This window comes from Tenrec ecaudatus, chromosome 15, assembly GCF_050624435.1.
Source record: "Tenrec ecaudatus isolate mTenEca1 chromosome 15, mTenEca1.hap1, whole genome shotgun sequence".
Classification (NCBI taxonomy): domain Eukaryota; kingdom Metazoa; phylum Chordata; class Mammalia; order Afrosoricida; family Tenrecidae; genus Tenrec; species Tenrec ecaudatus.
The window spans coordinates 43,949,369-43,963,480 of record NC_134544.1 but is presented as its reverse complement, the minus strand read 5'-3'; the positions used below and the strand labels follow the sequence as shown (position 1 = coordinate 43,963,480).

Here is a 14,112-nt window from a genome sequence, read left to right as displayed (position 1 = left end):
CCTGGTGATTTCTTTCTAAAAATCAATAGGTGAAAACCCTATGGGTCACATGGTATGATCCACACGTGATCACGGGATGGTGCAAAACTGGGCAGTGTTTTGTTCCATTTGGGGGGCGTGGAGGCAGGGTCACTATGAGTTGAGGCTTACTTGCCTGCCTCTATCAACAACAACAAAGCAATACAGAGTTAAAACAGCAGAGCCAATGATCAAGACAGTAGTGGAAAAACTGCCTCCCTGGCCTTATCATCACTTTACAAACACAAGGAGGGGACACTTCTGGATTGTTGAGAGAAGACGAGAGAAGTATTTAAAATTAGGACCAGCATTTTAAACTGCGCAGGGTAGTTGTGACTGAGCTACTGTGAAAAAGGAAAATCAATGAATGTTAAAGCCCTACTCATTGCCATTGGGCCAATTTCGACTCATAGCAATCCTATAGGACAGAGCAGAACGGAGCAGAAAGCATCATTTTCTCCAGAGGAGCGGTTGGTGGGTTCAAACTGCTGACCTTGCAGTTGACAGTTCAGGGTGTAAGCCACTATGCCACCAGGGATCCTTTTTGTTAGAGCAATACTGGCAATACACTTAGAACCAAGGGCACCAGTGTGCTGCTGCTTTTGCATTGTTTTTTTTTTTTTAATTTTTTTTTAACAATTTATTGGGGTGATACAATTCTTTTCACAGTTCATACATATACATACATCAATTGTATAAAGCACATCTGTACAGTCTTTGCCCTAATCATTTTTTTCTCTTTTCTTCTTTTACATTTTATTAGGGACTCCAACAACTCTTACCACAATCCATACATATACATACATCAATTGTATAAAGCACATCCATACATTCCCTGCCCCAATCATTCTCAAGGCATTTGCTCTCCACTTAAGCCCCTTGCATCAGGTCCTCTTTTTCCCCCCCCTCCCTTCCCTTTCCCCCCTCCGTCATATGCCCTTGGTAATTTATACCTCGTTATTTGGTCATATCTTGCCCTATTCGGGGTCTCCCTTCCCCCCTTCTCTGCTGTCCCTCTCCCAGGGAAGAGGTCACATGTGGCTCCTTGTAATCAGTTCCCCCTTTCCAACCCACTCACCCTCCACTCTCCCAGCATCGTCCCTCACGCCCTTGGTCCTGAAGGTATCATCCACCCTGGATTCCCTGTACCTCCAACCCTCATATGTACCAGTGTACAGCCTCTGTCCTATCCAGCCCTGCAAGGTAGAATTCGGATCATGGTAGTTGGGGGGAGGAAGTGTCCAGGATCTGGGGGAAAGCTGTGTTCTTCATCGATACTACCTCACACCCTAATTAACCCATCTCCTCTCCTAAGCCCCTCTCTGAGGGGATCTCCATTGGCCGACACTTGGGCCTTGGGTCTCCACTCTGCACTTCCCCCTTCATTTAATATAATATATATATATACACATACATATATACATATACACATATATACACATACATACACACACTTATATCTTTTTTTTTTTTTTGCATGATGCCTTATATCTGGTCCCTTGGGCACCTCGTGATCGCACTGGCTGGTGTGCTTCTTCCATGTGGGCTTATTTGTTTCTGAGCGAGATGGCCGCTTGTTCACCTTCAAGCCTTTAAGACCCAGACACTATCTCTTTTGATAGCCGGACACCATCAGCTTTCTTCACCACATTTGCTTGTGCACCCATTTGTCTTCAGCGATCCTATCATGGAGGTGTGCAGTCAATGATATGATTTTTAGGAAAATTAAAGAAACAGAAGACAGCCTGAGATCAATGACAGATGCTATGAAGAGGAATAATATTCGAATAATCGGTCTACTGGAACACAACATAACACACAAATCGACCGCCAAGATAGAAAAGGAATTCCTGGAAGAAAATTTCCCCAACCTAACAAAGGAGAATCCGACTCTCATACAGGAAGCAGAGAGGACGCCGGCTAAGCTAAACACCAAGAAGAACACGCCAAGGCATATAATTGTAAAATTATCCAACTTAGAGGAAAAAGAGAAAATTCTACGAGCATCAAGAGAAAGGAAGACAGTCACATACAAAGGAGCGCAGGTAAGGTTATGCTCAGACTTATCAGCAGAAACCATGAAGAGGAGGAGAGAATGGAGCAACATCTTCCAAAAACTGAAAGATAAAAATGCCTCCCCCAGAATCCTATACCCTGCCAAGTTATCCATTAAGATAGAGGGTAAGATAAGGGTCTTCCAGGACAAGGAAGAACTCAAAAAATATACTGCAAGTCACCCGACCCTGCAGAACATACTGGCTGACTCACTATGGCCAGAAGATCAAGCTCCAACTAGAACCACCAGGAGACCACCATATAGCCCATCTCCATCTAGAAGCCAACATGCCAGCAACACGTACCAGGACAACAGGGTCTCAGATGGAAAAGAGGACAGGATAGAAACCCTCCACTCAAATGCAGTACACTGATATGAAGGAAGATAGGCAAAGACCCAAAACACAAAACAGAATATGGCAACCATGAAGCCAGAGATTGTAATAATCACTTTGAATACAAATGGGCTCAATTCATATGTTAAAAGAAAGAGGCTGGAGGATTGGATTAGAAAACATAACCCATCAATCTGCTGCCTGCAAGAGACACACCTTAAGCAAGCAGACAAGCATATGCTGAGAATAAAGGGCTGGCAGAAAGTTTACCAAGCAAATGGTAACTCCAGGAAGGCAGGAGTGGCTATCTTAATCTCCGACAAAATGGATCTCAAGATCCAAAACATAAAAAGAGACAAAGAGGGACATTACATAATGCTCAAAGGCTCAGTAAACCAGGAAGCAATAAGCATACTACTGAATATTTACGCACCTAATAATGGTGCGGCAAATTTCGTCAAACAAACAATTAAAAAAATGACAGAAGAAATCACGGAAACAACAATAATAGTGGGGGACTTCAACACTCCACTATCAGAGAAAGACAGGTCACAGGGAAAGAAGCTCAGCAAAGAGGCCAGAGAGCTAAACAATGTAATTAGGCAACAGGGCCTGATAGACATCTATAGAGCCTTTCATCCAAAAGCAAAAGGTTTCACATTCTTCTCCAATCCACACGGATCTTTCTCAAGAATAGATCACATGCTGGGGCACAAGGCCAGCCTGAGTAAATTCAAACACATAGATATTATCCAGACGTCTTTCTCAGACCACCATGCCATAAAGCTGGAGATTAATAGGAAGGCACCCAGAAAAGCAAGGGCCACCAATTGGAGAATAAACAACAATCTCCTGCGACATGAATGGGTTAAGGTCCAGATCAGAGAGGATATCAGGAAATTTCTAGAAACTAATGAGAACGAGCATACAACATATCAAAACTTATGGGACACTGCAAAGGCAGTTATCAGAGGTAGCTTGATATCACTGAATGCATACATGAAAAAAGAAGAAAGGCGTATGACAGATATGTTAACACAAAACCTCCAACAACTAGAACAGAGTCAACAGAACTACCCCTCCAATAGCTTTTGCATTGTAAATGACAAGTAGCATCAGAAGGTTGGAAGAGGGAAAATAACAATGGCAAGAGTAGGATCAGGAGCAGTCCAAAAGGCTTCCACTGAGGCACTTCCAGGGCCTTATGGGTAATTTGTTCAGTTAAAACGAGTCAATAAAAGCAACATGACACATGTTTAATTTGATGTTTATCTACAGATACAAGATACAGTCTAACTACCTGGGAGAGGGGTACACTTTTCATTCCTTAGCACTTTTTTTCAAATGACAACTTGGAAAAAGGTACTTAATTTGTTGTAAAAAATGGCACATGAAAACAAAAAGAAAAAAATGGCACATGGATTGTCTCAAATCCATGACCTGGAAAACGGGGCTGACGTACTTCCAGTGACTTGGATGCTTTGGGGTCAAAACCAAACCAAACCAAACCAAAAAACCCTCAAAGTTCAGCGTTCTGTAGCATGAGTCATACTAAACTTTAGAACTCTTGTTTATCCAGCAGTGCATTTTAGCCAATGCCGTATACTTCCTTATGCCACTGGCAGAGACAAATCCCAACGCTAGCCTGGAATCTCTGTTGTGGTCTCACAATTTACGATGCTATTATTTCAGAAGGGCTCATTTGGGTACATGCTAATTAAATGCTCCACTGATGCAGAGGGGGAGAAAACAAACAAACAAAAAATTAAGCTAACGTATAAGATTTTATTTAAAAAATTGGCATCCCATTCTGGTGCGGTTTAAGATTTTCAAAATTTTTTATGAATAGCATTTGTGACAGCTGCTAAATCCTATGTGTTAGGCCACAAGTGTTTTAGAAATAGAAAAGACAGAAGGATTTTGGCTAGGTATTGCAAACTTGCAATAACCAGTGAACATGATTATTCAGATTTTTAGAAAAAAATGAATGAACGGTACCAACAATTGAGTTAGTGTTAAAGTATATTCTGATCCAAATCTTGGGTCTGTCCACAAAGAGAGTGAAATGGGGCAGACAAATGACTGGCTTGAATGAGGACACCTGGGTTCCACATAAGGCCTTACAGCTCAGTAGTTTTGTGGCTTCGCATGAATTCATTGACTCACCTAATGTACCTGTATCTTACTTTCCATATTTGTTGGAAGATGAAGCAGAACTAGACTGAATGTAAGGGTCTTTCTGGATTCAAGTTTTGATGATTACAAACACTCAAGGTCTGTAGACACTTCCTGGATTAGTTACATATTTTCTTATCTCACATGATCTTGTTTCTCAGTCTGGAGAACTCTGTCACTTGAATTCTCTGAATGTAATATACTTTCTTTTTCCTATTAATGAAATCCCTATGCCCACACTACAGCTGTCTTCTGGGAGGCAGTGGCACTGCTTCCAAATCAGGTGATAGAGCTGTCAGCTCAACATCCAGCCCAGCCAGAGTCCATGTGACAAAGGGGTTCATGAGACACTGTCTCTACTCCACATACGGCTGAAATCTCACAGCTCCCCAGTGGGTTATGTTCCCTAGTTGAAATGATGCAAACTTGCTTTTTTCCCCCTCTAGGGAAATCTATGTGGAACAACGGAAAGCCTCAACCTCTCTAGCTAGGCGAAAATAACAACTTTCTATGATCCAGATTTGGGTACGGGGGCTCCCTGAGGCCCGAGAGCAGGCCAAGAGAGAAAAGAAAGCGTGCCCTACCCACTACAGGAGAGCTGCACATTACCCACCCTCACTGGGAGCTGCCTCCCCCCTTTCTCTCCAGAACTGTCACAGCAAAGAGGGAATGTCAACGGTCACCGGCTACTGATTATTTTTGATGGAAGAAAATCATGTATGGGAAAGTGTCTATCATTAAAGGCCTGGATTTGAATGGGTGGAAGATATTTTCAAAATCATTCACTAGATACTGCTGTTCTAAGTCTTCAAAAAAGTAGTAAATAAGGGCAAATTTAAAAAACCAAACCCAACACTAGGTACCGAGTCCTTAGGATGAATGAATATAAAGTATTAATCAAGGAGGAAGTAAAATAATCTGGGGTGGAAAACTTATTAAATTAAAAAAATTTTTTTAGTAGGATTAGGTTTTGGACCCGAGAGTCTGTCTTTCAGGTTTTGTGAACAAAATGGGCTTGGTTGCAACAACTATTCCACTGTGCTGTAACATAGTCGTGACGATTAAACTGCCTCTAGACAGTGCCCAAATGTCCACTGGGTTAAAAACAAAAACCAAGAAACAAAGGCCTGAATGAGAACCATCGGTGTATTTGAGCTGATCTAACATGGACTTCAAATACCATCTAGAAGACGATGGGCTTCAATGTCTACACCTTTCAGCAAGTTCCAGACGTGCATATCCAACTCTCTTCTCCTGCGAAGTAATTGGTCCTTCTTTCCTCTCCTCTCACCTGCCCTCATTTGTCTGCCTGTCTGTCTATTGTGCATCCACCTCCCCTCCCAAAACACTCACTGCCATCAAGCTGGTTCAACTCCTGACATCCTATAGGACAGTAAAGAACTTCTCCTGTAGACATGGGCATACTGGGAGGGTTCTACACATTCACTATTTGTGCCCAGTGCCTAGAAGAACACTGGACACACAGAGTTGGTGCTCAAGGTATATTTTTTGTCTAAAGATTTAAACACTATATATTCATTTCATGTAATTAATCAAATCAATGATACTTTAAACAAATTAACGTATGTTCTAAATAAAGACAAATAGAAAAACCCTTTTTAAAGTTAATAGGAGTGCATCTTTCACCCATCACTCAGTGTGTCACACTGTGGTGGCTTATCCATTGCTGTGACTCTCGAAGCTATGGCATCTGGGTGTCAAATAGCAGCAGGCTCACCCATGGTGAACAGATTACAATGGAGTTCGCAGAATAAGGCGGGGCCGGGGGTCAACTTCTGAACAGGAGTGGAACATTGTCTGGTATAGGGCCCGAGATGAGCCACTAGGTTGGGAAGCATCCCAAATGTAACCGGGGCAAAGTGGCTTCCTCAAAGTACAATTGACCTTAATAATGTGGATGGAGCAAAGCTTTTAGGACTTTCATTTGCTGATAAGGCATGCCGCAAAATGAGAAGAAACAATTGCAAACATCTGTTAATTGGATCATGGAATGTATTAAGTATGAAACTTGAAAAATTTAAAGTCATCAAAAATTACGGTAGATGGAACACACAAAGATCAATATCCTAGGTATTAGCTTATTTGGATGGACTGGTATTGGCCATTTTGAATTGGATAATCATATGGTTTATTATTCTGGGAATGACAAATTCAAGGAGAATGGCATTGCATTCAACGTCAAAAGGAACATCTCAAGGTCGATCTTGAAGTACAATGCTTCCTGTGATCTCTCTGCCTGCATCTCCTCAGTTTATCTACGTGAGTATTTATCTATGAAGAACACCAAATTCTGTACGTCTATGAATTCTTAAATGGCATCTCTACAACAAACATTGTTAACGAATACTCTAGCCATGGACGAACTGTGTCCCCCTAACATATGTGTCAACTTGTCTGGGACATGACTCTCGGGCTTGGCAGTTATGCAATGCTACAATGGGGGCAGTTACTTAATGATCCCCCATGATGGGATAAACCAATCAGATGGAGACAGTATGACGATATTAAGAGGGGGATGAAACACAGTCCTCATCTGATGTAAGGAGTTTCCCTGGGGTGTGGCCCGTAATACCGTTATCTGGAACGAGCAGGAGCAGAGCACAGCACCTGCTTCTACAGAGGGAGAAGAAGAACTTAACTTTGGGACGGGGTACCTGCGCTGGGCAAGCTAGAACCAGGAAACCCAGAACCAGAAAGCCTTGCTCTGAAGCTGGTAATCTGAATTTGGTCTTCCAGCCTCCTGAACTGGGAGAGAATAATTTCTGTTTGATAAAGTCATTCACTAATGGTATTTTCTGTCAGAGTACCACTCAATCATTCATTTATGATCTCCTGTTAAGAAACAGAACTACCAAAAGGCAGTCTTATCCTTTGAATCACTGCTGATATATCACGAAACCATCCATACATATATTAGCTACTAGAGTAAAATGACCAGATTTTAACATTAGTAAAGCGAGACATCAGCGGGACACCATTGATAAAACTCATATCCTGGCAAAATAGCCACAGGGCAGCCCAAGACCGTACACCCTAGCTTGTCATTCATTCTTTCTAAAAATCAGGACTTTTAAAAAATGCCGTGGGACATGGGAAAAATTGTTAAAAATTAGGACTGTCCCGCCAAAAGTGGGATGTCTGGTCACCATGCAACAAATACTTGCTAAATTTTAATATGAGGAAATGTGAAAACTTTTTAAACAATGAACACCTCTCCCCTTCTCCCTTCCCCCAGCCCATTTTGGTAATTCTAAATGTAAACTTCAGGAGAATCAATCAAGAAACTAATAGACGAGGATCTGATTAACTTCTGGCCAATGAGGCTCAGTTAGTTTTAAGATCCACATGTTCTCACAAATGTTCATTGTAAGTGACTCAAGTTGTCAGGATGACTCATGTCCTGACCCACTGAAGGAGTTAAAATGATAAATATTTTTGCATATAACCATACTTTCATTAACAAAATTTTTAAAACACACAAATCGTACAGATTTTAACGATAACACTAAAGAGATGATAATTGCATCCCTATCTTAGAAGACAGAAAGGCTTCGATTAACCAATAACGAGGGTAGAATTGCTTCTCCCACAAGGAGGCTGTCTTGGCATTTCCCTGTTTGCAGAGGGCTGGGGGTGGATGGCTGACTCATACATGGAGACAGTGTTTGCATTCTTGGGACAATTTCCCGCAGCCTGTTTTTTTTCACATAGCGTGGATTTCTAAGAAACAGGAAACTTGTTTCCTAAATTAAACCTTGATTTCTGGAAATTTTTAGAGTCCAACTTAGTTAGACTTCCTGCTGAAAGGAGGTGAAACAGAAAATCGGTTTCAGTGTGAACACACTTCCAACATTTTGGTGTAGTTTCACTGCAGCTGCAGAAAACACAATGGATGTACAGGCCATGAGGTTGGAACTATCTGGTGGCCTGGTCTCTGTGGTTGGTTCCTTCTAAACGGCGAGTGGAGTCAAAGGCGCTCACTTAAGAACACACCACACAAGCAGTACAGTGAACACTACTTGGCTTTTCTTTGAAAAACAAAGATTAAGAACGATCTATTGGGCAAAATACTGTACAATCTTCCTGTCCTTGCATATGACTATGGACAGTCATAAAGACTATATGGATTGAATATGTGCTCAGGGCATGCTCCACAAGTCTATTTTACCCTCTTTAGCAAAAGTGTTCATTCTCCATCGTATCATATGTTTTGCTCCTGACAGTGGAGGCATCACAGTCACAGAACATAAACCCAAACAACTGTTAGATATTAGAGAATAAAATCCAAATTAAACACACACACACACACCCTACTTACCTCCCCTAAAATAAAAGCAAGGAGTTTAATTTACCCTTTCTCAGTTATATATTTTTAACCTAAACATCAATTTTAAATTCTACCCAAACAAAAACAAAAAGCAAACAAACAAAAGAGACACCGCAAAATGAGAACAAGAAACCCTAATTTTAAGAAGGTAAGTTGTCAGGGAGTCCAGTCAGCTATAGAAAAATGCAGTCTCGCTGAAGACAAATGGGTGCATAAGCAAATATGGTGAAGAAAGCTGCTGGTGCCCGGTTATTAAAAGAGATAGCATCTGGGGTCTTAAAGGCTTGAAGATAAATAAGCGGCCATCTAGCTCAGAAGCAACAAAGCCCACATGGAAGATGCACATTGTGTGACCACAATGTGTCGAAGGAATCAGGTATCAGGCATCAAGGAACAAAAAATCCTATCATTGTGAATGAGGGTGAGTACAGAGTGGCATTCAAACCCATCTGTATTGGCAACTGGACACCTCCTTACAGAAGGGTCATGGGGAGGAGATGAGCCAGTCAGGGTGCAAGGTAGCAACGATGAAACATACAATTTTCCTCTCGTTCCTAAATGCTTCTTTCACCTACTATCATGATTCCAATTCTACCTAAATACAAATCCAGCTGGACCAGAGGATGTACACTGGTACAGATAGGAACTAGAAACACAAGAAATCCAGGACAGATGATCCCTCCAGGACTAGTAGTGAGAGTGGCAATACCGGGAGGGTGGAGGGAAGGTTGGGTAGAAAGGGGGAATGGATTACAAGGATCTACATATAACCTCCTCCCTGGGGGATGGACAATAGAAAAGTGGATGAAGGGAGACATAGGACAGTGTAAGACATGACAAAAAAATAATTGATAAATTATCAAGGGTTCATGAGGGAGGGTGAAGTGGGGAGGGAGGTGAAAATGAGGAGCTGATACCAAGGGCTCAAGTAGAAAGCAAATGTTTTGAGCATGATGATGACAACAAATGTACAAATGTGTTTGACACAATGGATGGATGTATGGATTGCGATAAGAGTTGTACGAGCCCCCAATAATATTAAAAAAAAAAAAGGCCAGTCTTGGTCACTGACGCTATCCCACTGGGAAGGGAGAAACTCTCCTGGGAAGGGCAGCTGTGCACTTCCTGACTGGAAAGTTGAATGATTTGAGTGAGGATAAATATTTGATTTTTCAAGAGGTACCTTCACATTGAATGTTATTTCCTCCATGACGTACACGCGTTCGGGAAATGCTTTCGCCACCTCCTCCACGCTGTTGAAATACTGCACAGGCTCCTTTATATCTCGGTCCTGTTCCAGCAGTTTGAATTGTCCTGAAAGACAGGATAAACAGAAGGCAGGTGAGGTGTTTATCTCGGCCAGCTGTCTCTGTGACCGCAGTGTTCGCACTCCTGACTCCCAGTATTTCTGGTAAAAGTCTTGGGATCACCGTCATTTAAAAGACGTGACTATGGGTGATTTACACAAGCTCGAGTATGTACTTAAAAATCAGCGGAAAAGAACATCAAAGGTGCTTTCCCTTTGCTGTCAGACTTCATTCCCAGAAGTCCAGAAATGAAATCAAACCGAAGGGAGGCTTACTTGTAATCTGATCAGAAAGTGAAAACAACTTAATAAAGTTATTCCATTAACAATGGCCGTTCAATACATCAATGGACATCGCAGCATGTTTCACAATAGCCACCGTATGGAAATGAGCTGAAAACACATCAACAGAAGAATAGGTAAATAAAATGTGGTGTATATATACACACAAAGAGGAAGGATATCCAATACACACTGCAACACAAGGGAACCTTATAAAGTATTATGCTACAGAAAATAAGTCGGTCACAGGACGACAACCCTACTAGTAGGAGCTACTGGTATCTAGAATAGGCAAATGGACCAAGTTTATTAGTGGTCACGAGGGGCAGTGGGAGGGATCGTTAGGGTCCTGGAGTGGGTAAGTACTTCAGTTCTTGGCTTCCCATGCTGAAAGAATTCCCGCCAAAGCACGTTCTGTAATCCAAGTGAGTTTTTGTGGAGGACAGGACCAGTTTCAGGTTTTAGAGTCTCAATAGGGTGCATGCTATTTCTGGAAAATGGCCAAGCTGCAAGGAAGCCGTGCTGGGGTTCACAACCGGGTACAGAATAACCACGTGGAAAAGAACACCCACATGTGCAGAACCTGCGGGGAATCCCAGGAGGTCAGAAGCCTAAGAACCTGTGCATGTGGGGCAGAGGCTGTGGGCCCGGAGTAGGCGCGTGTGCGCCTGGGGGGTAGGGGGTGGGGGGGTGGGGAGGGCACAGGAGACCCTCAGTCTCCACCTGTTGCTGACCAGGAGCAGAGTTAAAGAGAGAAACTGGCTTTCCAGCAGCCCGCTTTTACCACTTCTGGCTGGAAAGGCATGGTTAAAGGCACTGGTTGACCTCATTGGTTGAGTTAGGTCCACCTGTGAGATGTACCCGGGGCGAGGTTGTAGGTCTCACCTATGCTAAGGGGTCCTAGTCTCAGCATGCTCAGTTGGCGGTCTTCCCATAGGCATCCAAAGGCTGCCCGATTTCTTTCCAACCTCCTTTATGGGGGGCCTTTGCAGGCATGGGAGCAACCCCACCCATCCCTCAGCCGGCTACCTAACAGGATAAGGAAAGTAGGCGGCCTTGTTTGGAGGGTACTAAGCTGTGAAGGGTGATAGAAAAAATTTAAATTGGACAGTGGGGATGATTGCACACCATGGAGAACATAACCAATACCCCTGCAGTCTAAACATAGTTTAATTGGCAAACGTTTTCTTAAATGTATTATCATCATCATGATGAAAAAGGATCCTTCATGTTGTTTTGAGCCCTAAGTCACCATTTAGTTTTATTCATGCCCACACATATTTACATGCTAGAGCCCAAACCAAATGACCCGGGAGAATTCATTTTTTTAAATTAGTATTTTAAAAATATTTTTAAAATAGGATAAAATAATTCGGTGGGCCCTTAGCTCTCACAGAACTGATGTTCTCAGTAGATGAACTTCTACAATCGTGATGTTGTTGATGAGCAGGGAGTGACTGACTGGGCGTGTGGTGTGCACCACCTTATAACAGGGTCATGTCAACCCATGAGGAGCTGGAGCTGAAGGTGGCTTCTCTCTACTTAGGACCGTGATGGCAAAAGAAACCCTATTGCAGAATCCACAATTAGAGGGAATTGTGAAGGGCTGTGAACATATTGTTAAAAATGTCAGGGACTAATTATGTTGTCACATTTCAATGTACATTTCTAAAAGGGTCAATTATGTTATTATGTTTTCAATGTACATTTCTAAAGGAGTTGTGTTTTCAATTCAGAAAAAAAGATCATATGGTAATCCAGTCAAGAATTCAAGTGTTTCTTAGTACTAATTTTCTGCATCCTGTTTTCAATATAACACTTGAAAAATTGACAAGGAATTAAAAGCTATTATGAAACTAACTTTTGCGCATGAGTCTAGGGGGCACCAGGCAGACACCGATAGGGAAGCTTCATTCATATTCAGCAGCTTTTAGTGTCTACTAGCTGGAGGTATTGTTCTAAATGCTGGAGATACATCAAAAAATGCACGTATGAGAGAACTAGTGAACGAACAAACGATCTTTACCCTCTATATAGATTATACTCTAGGGAGAGCAAGGTCAAGTTCGATTAATGCATAGAGTAAGGAAAAATATTGCTACAAAATCAGAGAAAACTTTAGTAAATGTGGGCTGCAAACCTCAAGGTCAACAGTTTGAAAGCACCAGCTGCTCTTCAGGTGAAAGGCGAAGTGTTCTCCTCTGGTAAAGAGCTACCAGTATTAGAAACCCACATGGCCCCTTCAATGCTACAGGGCCACGACGAGGCACCGATTTGCAGGCAGGGGATCTGGGTATGAGACTGGGTCTTGCCAGGGCCGCATCTAGGTCGACGCTTCCCTCTCTCTACACTGTCCCTGGAGCCCTGGTGGTCTTGTGGGTTACACGGTGGGCTCTTATCTGCAAGGCTGCTTGTTGGAAACCACCAGCCACTCACTCTATGGGTGAAAGATGAGGATTTCCACTTCTGTAAAGATTTTAATCTAGAAAACCCACTAGGGAATTTCTATTCTGTTCTCAAGGGTCCTCCTATGAGTTAGACTCCACTTGATGGCAGTGACTGTGAGAGTGAACTCACAATAGTAATTTGTAGGTTTTCAAATTACAATACATTACCATGGATAAGGTTTGATGAACTACATTATGATGCGTAAGGTCTGATTTCCAACATTAGAAGAGAATCTTCACTCATCAGAGAAGGAAAGCTGCGATGTATTATTGGCCTAATTAGCAATCACTATGTAAATGTTGAAAAGAAAAACTTTCAGGAATGAATCTAACAAAAAATAGATTATATTGAAAAATGAAATAGGCAGTCTTTCAGCATTGGAGCATGACATGCTTATTAACTGAATGTTATTTTAGAGTGTGGAAAGTGGTCTTCAGTGAGAGTTAAAATGCCTAGGGGCCACTGGCCTTCTTGGACCACCTGAAATTGGACCACCTGAAATAGAGCTATTTGCCAACATTTCTGATTACTTGTAACTGTGATTTTACATTTTCTAATTTATTAGAACTAAAAATAGGAGAAGGAATTATAGATTTATAACAGTGAATAAACTCAAGCTATCCTGCAAACAGGCAATGATTCTGCTACTGAAGACTAAAAAGAACTTATTTGGAAAATGTGTTCTTGAATGTCTTTTTATTGGCAAATGTTTCAAAGTCTATAAACAGCATCTTTCCAAGTATATAAGATAGTTGATTTTTCAAGTTATAATCAGCATAGTTCATGGTACAGGGTAAATTTCAATAAATATTGGTAAAATGAATTAATGAGTAAGTGACTGACTGAATGAAGGAAGAGGCAGAGGCTCATGCATTTATAAATATATCTTTAAAAAATTAGTATTTTAGAAAAAGGTCCCTGAGATAGCAGAATCTATGCATACGCTGCATACTCATTAAGTGTTCTATATATACTCAGTCTCTGTGGAAAGAGACTACATAAAATCTACGTGTCCATACTAACTTCTATTTTGTTCCTTCAGTAACATATTCACAGGACAAGGATCCATCATCGCACCTTAATATTTGTATGTTGAATGAGACATTACATTATAGCATTATCTAATAGAAGTGTAATGCATGCCC

The 14,112-nt window shown here is 41.7% G+C and overlaps 1 protein-coding gene across 4 annotated transcripts in view; it reads right to left on the bottom strand.

Moving 5' to 3' along the window:
* GAREM1 (GRB2 associated regulator of MAPK1 subtype 1) overlaps nucleotides 1–14,112 on the bottom strand; it is a 227,961-nt gene that overhangs the window by 38,344 nt on the left and 175,505 nt on the right. For all 4 annotated transcript variants that reach the window (XM_075533065.1, XM_075533066.1, XM_075533067.1 and 1 more), the window contains exon 3: nucleotides 10,115–10,245. In XM_075533065.1, coding sequence (XP_075389180.1) covers nucleotides 10,115–10,245 — 131 coding nt within the window. The remainder of the gene's footprint in view (nucleotides 1–10,114; nucleotides 10,246–14,112) is intronic.